At 45.4% G+C, this 14,844-nt stretch overlaps 1 protein-coding gene across 19 annotated transcripts in view; it reads right to left on the minus strand.

The window, feature by feature from the left end:
• Nucleotides 1–14,844, minus strand: part of MAPT (microtubule associated protein tau) — a 101,104-nt gene that overhangs the window by 13,750 nt on the left and 72,510 nt on the right. For 15 of the 19 annotated variants that reach the window (XM_073325489.2, XM_078850720.1, XM_073325492.2 and 12 more), the window contains 5 exons: nucleotides 13,891–14,088; nucleotides 11,919–12,048; nucleotides 10,775–10,828; nucleotides 9,438–9,703; nucleotides 327–408 (listed from right to left, as the gene is read on the minus strand). In XM_073325489.2, coding sequence (XP_073181590.1) covers nucleotides 327–408; nucleotides 9,438–9,703; nucleotides 10,775–10,828; nucleotides 11,919–12,048; nucleotides 13,891–14,088 — 730 coding nt within the window. The remainder of the gene's footprint in view (nucleotides 1–326; nucleotides 409–9,437; nucleotides 9,704–10,774; nucleotides 10,829–11,918; nucleotides 12,049–13,890; nucleotides 14,089–14,844) is intronic. The other 4 variants (XM_073325500.2, XM_073325501.2, XM_073325502.2 and 1 more) reach the window with 1 other exon arrangement.

Here is a 14,844-nt window from a genome sequence, read left to right on the forward strand (position 1 = left end):
ATGGATGGGGAATGATCAGAATAACGATTGTTAGCGGTGCCCCTTAAGTGTTCCGAGCCCCACCAGCCATTCTAAGTCTCTCTTCCTCAGCTAGGGTGACCAGAAGTCCTGATTTTATAGGGACAGTCCAGATATTTGGGGCTTTGTCTTAGGGCACCTATTACCCACATCCCGTATCAATTTTTCACACTTGCTGTCTGGTCCCTGTATTGTCAGCCCAGCCCCACCTCTCTGCTCTTTATCGCTCTCACTTGGCACGGTATGTCTAAAATGTAGGTTACAAAGAAAGCACTGGAAATCTCAGGCACTACGAAGTCAGACAATACCTGGTTTATGATGAATGTTGCCCAAGGAACCACATTTGGATGTCACATGGCTCAGGTCTACAGGCTTGTAAACAATTTGCACCTGTTCATATCAAAAAGAAAAAGGGAAAGGTCACCCCATTTTTAGCATCACAAAGGATAAAGATGGCACTGAATACACTGGGACCTGATTTGGATTTGAGACAAAATGTAGTTAACCCCCGAAAGATTAATACACTAGCAATTACAGAAGAACTTGCCACCAGAAACTGTGAAATCATTAAAGCGTATGTGTCGCGGCCAATCTAAAAATCAACATGTCAGCATGCACAAGGTTATCATCCGTTCTCCAAGGGGGGGGGAAGCAAAGGCAGTTTAAAGTGCTTAAGTGAGAGAAAAAAGTGGAATGTTTAATTAAGTTTCATATTCAGATCATCCAAAAAAAGATATACTAAAGAGAAATGTAAAAAAAATAAATACCTTTTCTGAAGTAAAACTTAAAGTTTATGTCCACAAAAACTGAAAGAACAGAAATGATCAATGTGTGTAGAATAAGTGACTGAAACATGTGTTTCTGAAAAATGTTGTAATGGAATTACACGAGTCGCAAAGCGATAATACACAAAACCACATTATACAGTATTACTTACAATGCATTTAAATTTTTTAGCATGTCTGAATGTGTACATCTCATCATTTCATTTAAATGGTGCCATTTAAACCAGCAAGTTCAAAGATTTCTCATCACATGACACTGATCGCCTGGAATTTTTTTTGTGGGTAACAGCCTTTGGAAACATTTAAACTGGTTAAACAAGACAGAAGTTTTGCAATACACACAACAGGGACAGTTAAAGTAAATCTGGGTTCATAGTTGTAAGAAAGAACATACTGAACAATCTGATGACGGATCATATTCTAGAAAGACCTGGGAGACCCAGGCATGCCAGGGATACATACATATGAACAAACAACACACACACACCCTAGTGACATCATGAGCAGAAAACAGAAGGGAAAACGTCCCCATATCCCTCAGAGTTACTTCAAAAGCCAAATATCTGACGGTAATACCATAGTGATAACAAGCCTTCCTTTATTTTAATGCGGTTCTTGCATGTAGATACCAGAGCGCACATTCTACATGCAAGGGAGAGTAAAACTGGAGAAAGAGAATCCTAGGGTTTGGCGTCACAGAGGAGAGAGCTGGGAATGGAGAAAGACACAGGAAAATGGCTCTTGTAATCGACACAAGAGGTCAGAAAAGGATGACTCAAAGAACCTCAGCAGCTGCTCTCTGTATCCGCAACTCCCTCACACATCCCAAGAAGTCTTCAGCACCTTTCATTTAAATTAAGTAGGCACCAATAAAAGAATACAAGCTTGAATCAAGCATAGCTGAGCTCTCGAGCCTACAGCGCCTTCCATCTTCAAAGCCATTTACAAATAATAAATAGAAATTCTCTGCCCTTCTCCCAACCCTTTTACAGACATCAATCACCTAACCCTCACAATCCTCCTGGAGGCAGAGAAAAGGCAACCCTATTTCAAAGAGGAGGATACAGAGGCACAAAGCAAGCTGCCAGAGGGGATCCATGCCAGAGCCCAGATTAGACCTCAGGAATTCCTGAGTCCCACTGCAATGCTCAGACCATCCCTCACCTAATGCACCTCTCTGGGGGAGAAGAAAAAGAAGATCACACTGGATTACCAGATGAGACCCTAGAGTGGCTGTGCCCAACGCTTACAAAAAGATGAACATTGCTATACCAACAGCTTATTTCCCATTAACTAACGGAGTTCTGAGTGGCAAGAAAGATGAATTCACTTGCCCATATTAGAGTGAATCAGTGTCAAGAGCACAGACTGCTGCCCTCTCACAAAGTACACACAGCAGCACCATGGGCCCTATGCAGAGAAAGCACAACCCCCATCCCTTTTTCTCCAAAGTTGGCAGGAAATTTGCTTCAAGGAAGCCGACGACTTCTGATGAGCCAGTTCTTCCGGTCGCTAAATAAACGTGTAACATTAATATCTGACATTGTGGTTGCACTGTCTGCTTATTTTCAAACACTGAAAGGACAGGCCCTTCTGCCAGCCCAGCCCCTGGGGGAGGGAGGGGAACCACAGAGAGGAGAAAACAAAAGGAAGTCAAATGGTGTGAAAAGGTCTGAGGCTGCTGATAAGTATAAGTAGGGTCCTACCAAATTCACAGCCATGAAAAACATGTCACGAACTGTGAAATCTGGTCTCCCCCCGTGAAATCTAGTTATTTGTGTGCTTTTAACCCTGTACTATACAGATTTCATAATATTTACAGACAATAGTGCCCAAAGCATGGCTCACAGAGCCATATAACTCATCACACAGGCAGCCTGACTCCAACTGCTGTGTGAGGACACAGCTGACCACCTACAGATTTAACGGCTAGTGAACTCGCTCAACACGCAGTTTTTGTTCCTCTTTCCTGTACGAGTACAGGTAAAATTTTTGGGCTGGGCGTGTATTTGCAAACTGTATATACAGTGGAGTGGCATCTTACGCGGGGGTTAGGTTCTAAAGTCAGAGTGTAAGGCGGAAATCGCGAGTAGTCAAAAAGAGAGAGAGAGGGAAGAACAAAAGACAACCAAAAAAGGGAGAAAGACAACATCAACGTCGTTCTGTGCAAACCAGAGTGCCGCAGGGTGGCGAGGAGCATTGTCTACGATCAGCAACACTTTAAAGTCAAGTCCTTTCTCTTGGAGGTACCGTTTGACCTCCGGAATGAAACACTTGTGGAAACAATCCAGAAAGAAAGCTGCTGTCACTGAAGCCTTTTTATTTGATTGCCAGAACACAGGCAGGAGACTTTTGTTCTTGCCTTTTAGGGCACGGGGATTTGCAGCCCTGCAGAGCAAGCCCGGCTTTATTGAATGCCCAGCCGCACTGCCACAAAACAACACAGTCACACGGACTTTAGCTGCTTTGGAGCCAGGGCCTGTCTTTCTGATTTCGAAGTGTAAGTGCAGTTAGGCGTTTTTTTCCAGAAGAGCCCAGTCTCGTCAGCATTAAAAACTGGTTCTGGAAGATAGCCCTTTGCTTCTAGGATTTTCTTTAATTGTTCAGGGTAGGCTTTTGCTGCCTCTTCATTGGCGGATGCAGCTTCACCAGTAGTCTGCACGTTTTTGAGGTTGAAGTGGTTCCTAAAACTGTTAAGCCAACCTTGGGTGGCTTTGAATTCCTTCTCATCAGAAGGCTGTCCCTCTTCGGCGGGAGGTTTGAATAGCGCGTAGAGGCTAAGAGCCTTTCCTCGCAATGTGTTGCCATCGACAGGCACACGTTTATGGTTCATGTCTTCCAGCCATAAGTTTAATGCCTTTTCAGTCTTCACTAAAAGACTTATCACGTACCTGGCTCGTCACCTTAGCAGTTATTCGAGCACTTGATGCCACAGCTTGACGAATTTCTCTCTCTCGAATCTTGATAGCACGGATGCTTGATTCGTTGCGGCCATATTTACATGCCGCACTGGAGACATACCATCTCTCAGTAAGTCCAACACAGCCAGTTTTTCCTCCAGCGTTGGAACAGATCGCTGTTTCTTCGGTTGAGCACCAGATGAAGAAGTTGGCTGGCATTTAGGGGCCATGTTGTACAAAAAAATATGCATCTTTAAACACTAAAAACCACACTCAGTGTGGCGAGATGCTCACCCAATCAGCGGGCAGCGATCGATCCAGCAGGGGGTCAATTGATCGCTTCTAGTCTAGACGTGATAAATCGACCCCCGAGTGCTCTCCCGTCAACTCCTGTACAGTACTCCACCGCCGTGAATTATTGTTATGGTTCCTCATTTTTTGCAGAGCGCGTATAGTTGAATTCGCATAAGTTAAATGCGCGTACGATGCGAATCCACTGTAACTCTTCGTGGGCCCCTACCAAGCTGCAGTGTCACTATATGGGGTTTAAGCTAACAGTTTAAATTGGAGAATCCCCACGTCCATCTCAGCGAGTCCAGCAATACTCTGATCAGTCCTCTCAGGCCACTGCCTAAAGCACGCTGGAGACACTGTCATTAACAAAAAGAAAAGGAGGACTTGTGGCACCTTAGAGACTTGCTGGTCTCTAAGGTGCCACAAGTCGTCCTTTTCTTTTTGCGGATACAGACTAACACGGCTGCTACTCTGAAACCTGTCACTAACAAGTAGATGCATGATCTTTAAAAGGACCATGGCACCCATATATCATCCTCTGCCTGAGTTTGAACGTAGCTCTCAGGCAGTGACTGGGTCTTTCACATTTTATATGGTGTTGCAATTGTAGATGGCACTTTACAGAACTAGGGGACCTCAGTTTGCCTGCACTTCCTAAACTACCCGTCCATAGCAAAGACGGGCACACAGAGAGCATTAGTATCTGCCTCTTACACTCAGTGATTCCATTCTGCAGACAATAAGGCACTTATGCTTCCAGATAGCTAGAAACCTCTGGATTAACAGGAGATTTTCTTATGGAACACTGTTTCTTCTTGAAGGATTTCCAATTAAATCTGTTCATGCGATGCATGTACCAGACTCGGCGGAGTTTATCTAACCAGGCCTTCCGTGTTAATGGGTTAATTTATTGGGCATCACCAATAGCTATCCGAACACGCGGTCGCTGAAGATAGCATTGGAGGTTTAGTGTACAAAATCACGCCACTATTAATAAGTTCTCTTATCGTGCATGAAAGTGTGAAAGTACTCACACTGCCTCCTCCAGGGCTGTGTTTGATATTATCCTTTGAGCCACACTTGGATTGAACGTTGCTAAGATCCAGCTTCTTATTCATTATCTGCACCTTCGACAGCCAGAAAAGAGCATGAGTAACACCACCATCATCCAGAGATCAACTCTGTGTTAAACAATGCAAACGGCAGAGCACCACCCAGTATAGAGAGCAGTGCCAAGGGGCTGGTTCGATGCTGCTTTGTCTGCTCAAGGTACTGGATCTACAGAGGCCAGCAGAGGTGAGCAGCGCCTGGTTAGAGCTCAGATACAATTGCTTGTCTCCAGCATAGGTAGCCCCAGTTTACAAGCTAGAAAAACACGCAAAAACCCCAGCTGTCCACGTTTTCTCCAGCACATTCAGAGGGAAACACGCCAAGCAATGAGGGGGTCGGAAAGTGCTCTGGAATTCCAAGTGAGGAAAATGAAACCTCTGCTGGCTCTGCATAAATTCCCCAGCTCTAATCTGGTGGGGTGAGAGGAGAGATGGGCCTGAAGCAACCCCCGGGCCGCCCCGCTCCAAACCCTGCCAGATTGGGGTAGATGGAGCATAGTAGACTCGCTTTCCCTCAGAGCCGCGTGACTGAGACCGGAAGGGGCAGACGCAGCCAGCTAAGAGCACAAACCAGAAATATGGAACACGGTCAGACCCCACACATGGGTTCAGAGGGATTCAAACATCTGAGACGGAAAGAGCTATAAAGGAATGGAGACCAAAGTCTTTGCACTTTATAAAGTCTTAAATTCTAGACAGAATGGCCAGAATAGCTCCGTTACAAACGAGGCTAAAGGATTTGCCTCTTTGACTCTCTATTTCAGATCTACAGCTATACACTGTTTCTAAATACACACATACACAAACTATAAATCTACAGGTGACTTACATGCGGTTATGCTCAGAGGGCCTGGCCTGCCACTAGCTGAGGCCTATCTACAGACAGACAGATTTCATGCCAGTATAACCATTTTAATTTGGAATGTGAGTTCTTACAGCTACGGTTATACTAGTGCAGCCCCCAATGTAGACACAGTTCTACTGGGATAAAGGCACCTTATACCACCACGGTTTATTCCCCTCCCCATAAGACCGTCAAACTAGGTGATCTAATGGTATTTTCTGGCTTTGAAATCTAGGAATCGAAAAGCACCTTTATACCAGTGTAACTGCATCCACACTAGAGGAGGAGTTCTGCTTTAACCATGCCAGTACGACTTTGCGTGCAGACAAGCCCAAAGTTTACTTTATGAGAAAGCTATTGTTTAGCAACGTAACCATGCGAAGAGCAGAAGAAATCCCCACTTCACTAACTCCACTACCTGGGCAAGAGTTACAAATCAACACAAATGCAGGTGGACTGCGTTATCTGTTCCTTGGTCACACGGCAGATGCACACTTCAGCAAAGCTTCTGGCCTACTGTAGCCAGTTATTGCTGCTACCATTAAGGCTGTGTCCCAGAGCTCCTTTCTCCATTTCATTTTTAAAGGGCTGATGATGGGTATGTAGAAAGTGGGGGCTGATGAAGTCTCCTATGGGAATTTTTTTTTAGCCTTAGTATGATTAGTCATTCTGGAAACAAATCAGTTTGGATGGGTTTTTAAAACAACAGCATGTCATTAAGTGCACATGCACAGACAGTCCAACGAACACACAACACGTCAGACACAGCCAATTCAATTAGGTGTTGCTGTCTCTCCCTTTACATTCATTTCTCCTTAACCTTCTGCTGTCTACCTTTTCTCCAAGTGCACTGGGCTGTTATCCATTAACATTCCATTGAAATCAAGGGATGAAGGAAAATACCTGGAACATTTAGCAGTCATTCAACACCTTTTCCACTTCTGACTCCCAGCCCTGGGCTCCATCCACTAGATTACACTGCCTTTCAAAAGCTCAAACTTCTTCAATTTGTTCCTAACACTGTAGCTACGTTTATCCTACTAAGGAGATCATAAAAGCCAAGTATACTTAATAGCAGTAAGATCCCAAAAGGACCACCACTCATTTCCCCCATACATAGCAGAAACTATCTTGAAGTTCAGCTGTTCTTATTCTTACTGTAAAAAAAGGAAACAGAAGTTTACTCATTAGGATGAGGGTGGAGGGTTAGATAACTGACTTCAAAGAGGAAATGGCTTATTAAAACAAGCATAGAGTTTAATCAATTTACTATAAATTGACTTTTCACTTTTGAAACCAGTGGACTATTGCAATTTTGAAGTCCGCCAGTTCCAGTTTATTGCGTGTCCTAATGCAGATGGTTGGAAAGCAGCTTGTACAATTGGAAGAACGGGGAAATGCCTACAGAATGGCGCTTCAGCTCTGCTCTGAGTACTCTGCATGAACAGTTGGTATCAATGGTATTGTCAAGGAGGACTGCAATTCTAGCTGGCATGACAAACCAGCACTGACTCCAAAAGCCACTTAATACATTGTAATAAAAAAGTAGAACTTAACTATTTAATTGATAATCACCAGCTACAACAAAGAATGCTTCCTTTAAAAAAATACTACCTAAAATACTGCCAAAAGCCACTCAGGTGACATACCAATGTCATATCTAAATGCTGATGTCACACATTTACCCAGTCACTCAGCAAATCTCCTATACAGTCACACAAAATGGTTCCCAAGCAGCTGCTGAGGACAGTACGCGAAGTACATAGTGCTCCATCCTTCAGAGAAATGCAAACTCTTGCCATTGGACCTACCATCGGTTAGACACAGAGCAAGTCTGGTTTTGGCCAGCAGCGCCCTCCAGTGTGCATTCACCCCTCGGAAGTGGGGAAAAGGGATTCTTACTACCCTACATTGATGAGATGTACAGTGGTGTCTAGTCCCTCAATCATCTGCCCAGGATGGGTCAGGACCCCAATCCAACAGCCTGAGAGCAATGCGAAGAAATCTAAGTAGACGGAAGGTAGGCGGCCTGGAATTCTAGTGAAACCAAGACCCCTCAGAAGATGACAAACTCCTTTGCTGACTGGTTCCTAAAGATGATTCTATCTCCAGGTCAACGATTGTTTTTTGTTTTCAAAAGGTTATTTAAAAGAACCGTTTTTAGTTTGACTGGCAGCTCAGTCTTAATATAGCCCTTCCCCCAACACACCTACACAACACCCATCATTGTGGGGTTCCCCTTCTAAACTGGAGACAGTTCGGTCTATAAGAGGGGCCATGCAGCCGGGAAGGCTCATCATCTTTGTTTTAATTACTTGTATTTCCATCAACTCCTTAGCTCGGACATTTATGTTCACACCCCCTCCCACTGCTCCCCTTCAGTGTTCCATCGTCAGTCGGTTTACCCCTCCAGACACAAGTCTAAGCTCCGCCCTCTGATGCACACCCTGCTACCACTGAGGTTGGTGGAAGCAAGGTGCAAAGGCTGAAGGTAGAATTTGGCCATGGGGTTGGAGGCTCGTGTGTCACGCGGGAGGCTGGCATGATGGTGGAAGGGGATACTGAGAATACAGTCTGGAGAGATCTCAAGGGAACCTCTAGCTCGGGGTGGCCAACCTGTGACTTCGGAGCCACGTGCGGCTCTCCAGAAGTTAATACGCGGCTCCCTGTCTAGGCACCGACTCGGGGGCTGGAGCTACAGGGGCCAACTTTCTCATGTGCCCGGGGGTGCTCACCGCTCACCGCCTGGCTCTGCCACAGGCCCTGCCCCCACTGCAGCCCTTCCCGCCCCCTCCCCTGAGGCTGCCGTGCCCTCACTCCTTTCCCCCGCGAGCCTTCTGCACACCACAAAACAGCTGATCGGGATGTGTTTTAAAATCAGCTATTGCCCATTACTCGATAGCATCTTAGCTTCCCCTGGTCCCTAAAAGAAAGTACAGCAGAGCCTTCAGACAAGATAGTAGGAAACTATTTTCATGCACACTACTGGAGGGAAAGTCACGTAAGACTTGATTCCGAGCTTGTGAGCAGGTTCCCTTCCCAGATCAGATAACGTGGGTGCTCCAGGGACAAATTGCTTAAATCGATATATTGAGTGCAAAAAGTGTCTAAAGGTACAGCTACCCAGCCCGCAGGAGGGAGCCTCCAAGCCTGGCTACTAGGGCTCACGCTAGTGCTCTAAGGTGTGTAGACAGCGCTTTGAGGCTGCAGCTTGGACCGGAGCCCAGGCTCTGCAGCCCACGCCCCTCCCTTGACTCATTAAGCCAGACAAGCAATTTCAGCATAACCACCCAATTCCCTTTATGAGATTCTAAACCAGATACTGGCTGGAATTTAGGCAAGCTACTGTCATCCACAGCTGCTGCTTCAACGTGAGAGGCTGCAAGCTGCTCTTCTATTATAGATTGAGAGAGAGCTCTCCACTGTAAGCCAAAACTCCATGCAATATCTGCCCGATATCCACTTGGAAAGCAGATTTAGGATTTACCTTTCCACCTCCTGGCTGGTGCTTCAGGTTTTCAGTGGAACCAATCTTGGACCTGACATTTTTCAGATCAGGCATGGGGGCAGTAGAAGTCTGCAGGCGGCTCTTGGCAGAAGCAGGGGATTTCGGTGGTGTGCGAACCACTGCCACCTTCTTGGGCTCCCGGTTCGGGGGAGTTGGCAGGGAGGGCGTGCGGGAACGGCTGCCGGGGGTCCCGGGTGAGCCAGGGCTGCTGTAACCACTTCTGTCTCCAGACTTCGCTGGTTCACCTGCAATTCGCAGACACACATTTAACTGCAGGGTGGAAGCACGAATTGATCAATCGGCTCCAAGAATGCCCACCTGCTATTCGACATGCGGAATGCCCACGGAGTCAACATTCACAAGTTGCTCCAATTGGTACTGACCATCCCCCTACTGTGGATGGGAAGTATCTAGATTGGGGGGGCAGCGCTAGCTAGAAAAAAACACCAGTGAATCGAGGCAAGGGAGTAACGATTCTGTAGAGGAGAGTCCTGGAGCAGGGGACAGGCACAGCGCAGGGGATCAGACAGGTTGGGAAAGAAGATAAATAAAACTGCATTTGTATCTAAGGATTTCAGGGCACTTTACAAACATTTAGTTACTAATAATGCCTTCCTCTTATGTACACCTTTCCATCAGCAGATCTCAAAGCATTTTACAAAGGAGGTTGACAGCACTGTCCCCATTTTACAGATGGGGAAACTGAGGCACAGAGCGGGGAGCAGCTTGCCTAAGGCCACCCAGCATGAACAGCAGAGGCAGGAATTATAGAATGGTTGTTTGGAGCTTTACGTGCGAGCTGACCCACACTCAAAACCCAACCAGCGTTCTTAGGCAATATTCACGATGGTTCTACCAATATCTATATGGAATGAAACCCAGGTAACCTGACTCCTAATTTGCCTCTTGAACTAATCAGGACACAGACTCTCTTTCTCTCAATCTCACTCACTCAGGAACAGTGTGGAAGCAGGGGGGAGAACAAAACTTTTTGTTGACTTGCTCCATGCAACAGGAGTGGAACAGTGCTGGTACCTGCATTTCTTCAATTTCAATTGAACAGTGAATAAGAGCACGTTCCCAACCCACAACATTACGCTCGTTTTCTGAACACAGATCATGAAAAACTAGCTTCTCACAGGGCTGTGAAATTAACCTCTCAGTGCCTGACAAGTTACAAACAAAAACATTCAGATGCAAATATTTTTAATTAAAAAATATGGAAAAAGAAAACGCTGATATTGCAAAATATTTTTTAAAACAGCTCGAATGGTTTCCAAAATCGAACAGGGTGGGGGAAAGCCTTACATTTTTACCTTTCTCAGATTTTGCTGCTGTGGTAGGCGGCTTTCTCTGCTCCTTCCTGCCAGCTGAAAGAAAGTTAAAGAAACTTAAGTAAAATCAATTATGCTTCAAACTTTAACAAAGGTTTTATCCATGCCTGGATAAACAGAAGAAATATTCAGCAGGACACACCACTTTTCAGATAATTTGTGACCTCTGGAGCAGAATGCCCAGAAAGCATCAAGAGCACTGGCTTAATCACCCATATGGTTAGGAGAATGTATCCTGAATAAAAATGACGTACAAAGATGCCTCTATCCCCAAATACAGCCCCTGTGGAGGAACGAATGACTGGCCTTTTGAAAGCTCTATCAATCAATAAAAAAGAAAAACTAGATGGTAGTAAAAAAAACGGAGCAGCTTAAATCTTCCAAATCCGAGCAGAGAGCATCCAATGAATTATACTCCCAGAGGGACTAACCAGAGGATAAAGGAGGTGCAGTTGTCATCCTAAACCAAGACGATTATATGAAGAAAGCAGACAGACCAGTATCCGACCAGGCTTATTACACAAAAACTATTCATAGCTAAGTTCCATTCACAGCTCAACACACACAAACCGGTGGTAGATGTTATACAGATCACTGCTACCACACCCACGCTCCTTAATCTGTCCAACCCTAGTGAATGAACCCTAGGGGCTAGTCTACAGGATTACCCGAAGTACAGGAAGACCCACCCTACCTAACTGTACCCGTATAAAAGGAACCTCTTCTCACTGAACGGGACACCACACTGTTCAAGAGCTAGATGAAATACAAGATTTATTCGTCCCCACTTTGCTACTGCTCAATGTCCCAGAAAGCACAGTATGTTACATCTAACACTCATCTTTCTGCATCTCACATCTCCCCATGTGTCTGGGCTCCTGACATGGCAGAGTAGCTCAGGAAGGAGAATATTTCTCCTGCAGTAGAGGAACGGGGGCTGAGTACAGACAGGCTGCTTCGTGACACACTATGCACAAAAATAGATGTGCACACCAAGTCTGACCCTGTCAGTGATTTTAGGGAGGGGCAATCCCAGAGTTTTCTGGGAAGAGAAGATTCCTGCCTCCCTGGAAACGTGCTGAACGCCCACTGGGGATTTCTGCATGCAGCACACACTCCATCCTACCAGCATTGGGAGGCGTCTTGGGGGTCGTGGGCGTTTTTGCCGGGATCCGGGTAGCGTTGGCTGGGCTTTTTTGAGTCTGTGCTGCAGACCTGGGAGCAGCCATCTTCATTCCGCTTTTCATCTCCGGACCCTGATGGCGGAATCGGGACAAAACGTTTACCATGTGGTTTGCAGACCCACGAGAAAAAAAAAACCAACCAACCGCCCAGTGAAGGGACATTCTCAAGATTTTTACTCTCTCTTCACTCAGATAGCAGAGAGCCTGCAAAGAGCTCCTCGGCTCCTGCCCCCACCATCCCAGGACTCTGCCGCAAGGTGAGGAGGGTAGGATGAGCAACTTCCAGGATGACCTCCACATGTACAGCCATTTTAGTTGTAAATGAGTCACCGCCCCTTAGCATGCTGCCCCATGATGATGTGCCGGCTGCACCAGCCCCAGTGACTGGAAGCCCTGAGGTAGCACCTACACTGAAAGGGAAGCACATGGCTGCCATGCCACCTTCCCATGCAAGTTGTTCAGTTCAGTTATGCAGTGCCATGAAATGCTTTGCTACCCTTCCCAATTAGCAGGTCTGGGCGAAAAGTAAGTCCATGTCCTTCATCTGTTCCTCAAACTCTTGCCTCACCAATAACAAAAGCTTCCTTTCCCCATTTCTGATCAACTGTCATTTATGTTCATTCAACAGCCCTTTTAGGGGGCTAAAAGGTTTATGAAAAATTAACCCTGCTGGCCAATTCAGACATAAAGGCTTGCTCAGGCTGGTCACTGGTGTTTAAAAATTCAAAAGCAGAATAAAATCTCCTCCTTCCCCATTTCCTTTATTGTTGATTAACCCCTTTCATCCTGCAAGGCAGCTTCCTACATTGGGTTCAAAACCATCTACTCCCTGTCTGAGCAGGACTGGGCATGAAAACTTCCACTGAAAGTGTGAAAAAGAAAGGTGAAGTGCTATTGGTCAGAGTTCAACAATTTCAAACCACTGCTCTTGCTTTTAATGAAGAAAGCTGGAGTATGTTATTGTTTGTTTCTCTCTCTATCAGGGAGAGAGTGCGCTGAGCATTATTTCCAACTGTGAATGTGACATTTTCATTTTTAAAAAATGTACACCAGCCCTGAAGCAATGCATGCCTGCATGCTGGAGATCAGAACTGGTCAGCTCCAAATTCTTTAGCACTGAAGCTCATCCTATTATTCAAGACATACCATTTCTATTCTCCCCCTTCCTTCAGGTTCTAACAAGTTATATGAATGGAAACTCTTAAGAGTCATTTTTTTATATATACACAGAATGATCCAGAGCCCTGTTAGAGGGCTGTGTATTGTGTGTTCTGCATAATTTTGTAGCATGGAAGATCTGACTCCAATATATATGAGATATATCCAAGACTATGTCAACGCACCCATAAATGCTAACACAACGTTGTTGCAATGTGAAAGAATTCAATGCCTAATTGAAATACAAGACAAAACCCTTCTGCACAAGGAGGAGAGGTTTTAAAAAACAGCATTAAAATGAATGCAAACCAAGGGAGCCTCCGAGCAGATGAGAAAGATGCGACTGCTCTGAATACCACCGAATTATAAAATTTCCACAAGAGCTACTCTTAAAGCCACTCCCTAACCAAGGACAGTAAAGGATTTCATGGTAACATCGCTACTTAGTTTGGGTTTTTTTTAATAAACACTGTAAACACCAGGTGCTCCAGCCACCCCATAAATGAGCAGAATGGTTGACTGGCCATTCCTGACTGAAGCTATTCACAGTCTTGGTTGGGAGAATTTTCAGTCCAATTTACCTCCTCCGTTAAGTAACTTGAAGTAGGCAGGAGACATTACACACACACAGAACATACTGCAGCGTGGAGAGACAGGCTGATATAACTCAGCACGGGCAGGAATTAATCAGTCAGGAATGGGCAACTAATAGTGTTTTAAAGGTAGCTTTGGTTTCTTTTTCACCGATTTCCTTACCTTTGGCTTGGTTTCTTTTGTTCCTGTACTGGCAGGTCGGGATGTGATAGAAGAGACTCGTTTAGGAGTGGAAGCTGGTACTGAGGACTCAGCAGGACTGGAGGGGTTTTTCAAAGGGGTTGTACTAACAGAGGAGGGTCGTTGGGGGGTAATGGAGGATCTACCTTTCAGGGGTTTGGCAGAGGAAGGTGTGGATGTCTTCACACAAGTAAACAAAATAAAAATAAAATTAAAAACAGATCAGCATGCGAACAAACAAACTGAAAAGGGATGATGGTTAAAGTCAAATATGAATGGCTAGGAGTTAGAGGTGCAATACACCAAGGCACAAGAGACAGACTTGCGCCTGCGATCAGGAGTTCTCCATCACACGACGACGTCTGGCTTGTCAGACTGAAGTCTCACTTAAAGCTTATTAGTCACCCTGTCACATTTTTTGATACATTTGAAAAAAAGAAGCTGATTTGGCAGAAGCTAGTAGATCTATGACCAGAATTTCCAAAAGGGCCCAGTGCCCACAACAGGGTCAGATTTTCTAACGCGCTCAACACCCAGCAGGTCCCACTGAGAACAAGTCGTCCTGGGAACCTGGCTCCCTAGTTCTTAAGATTCAGAGAACACAGAAGAGTTTGGAGCAGGCAGCAGACTGTTCCCTGTTCCTTGATCTGAAGACACGACCTACTCTGGGGAGTTTGTTCCAATGCTTAATCACCCCCAACTGTTAAAAATTTATTCCCTATTTCCAATTTAGTTTGCCTGGCTTCAGCTTCCAGTCATTCGTTCTTGTTGTGCCTTTCTTTGCTAGATTGAAGAGTGCTTTAGTAGCCTGTATTTTCTCCCCATGGTGGTACTTGTATGCTGTAACCAAGCCATCGCTCAATCTCCTTTGTGATAAGCTCAAACAAGGTATCAGATTGAGCTCTTTAAGTCTCTCCCTGTAAGGCATTTCCCCCA

Source organism: Lepidochelys kempii, chromosome 27 (genome assembly GCF_965140285.1).
Source record: "Lepidochelys kempii isolate rLepKem1 chromosome 27, rLepKem1.hap1, whole genome shotgun sequence".
Lineage (NCBI taxonomy): Eukaryota > Metazoa > Chordata > Testudines > Cheloniidae > Lepidochelys > Lepidochelys kempii.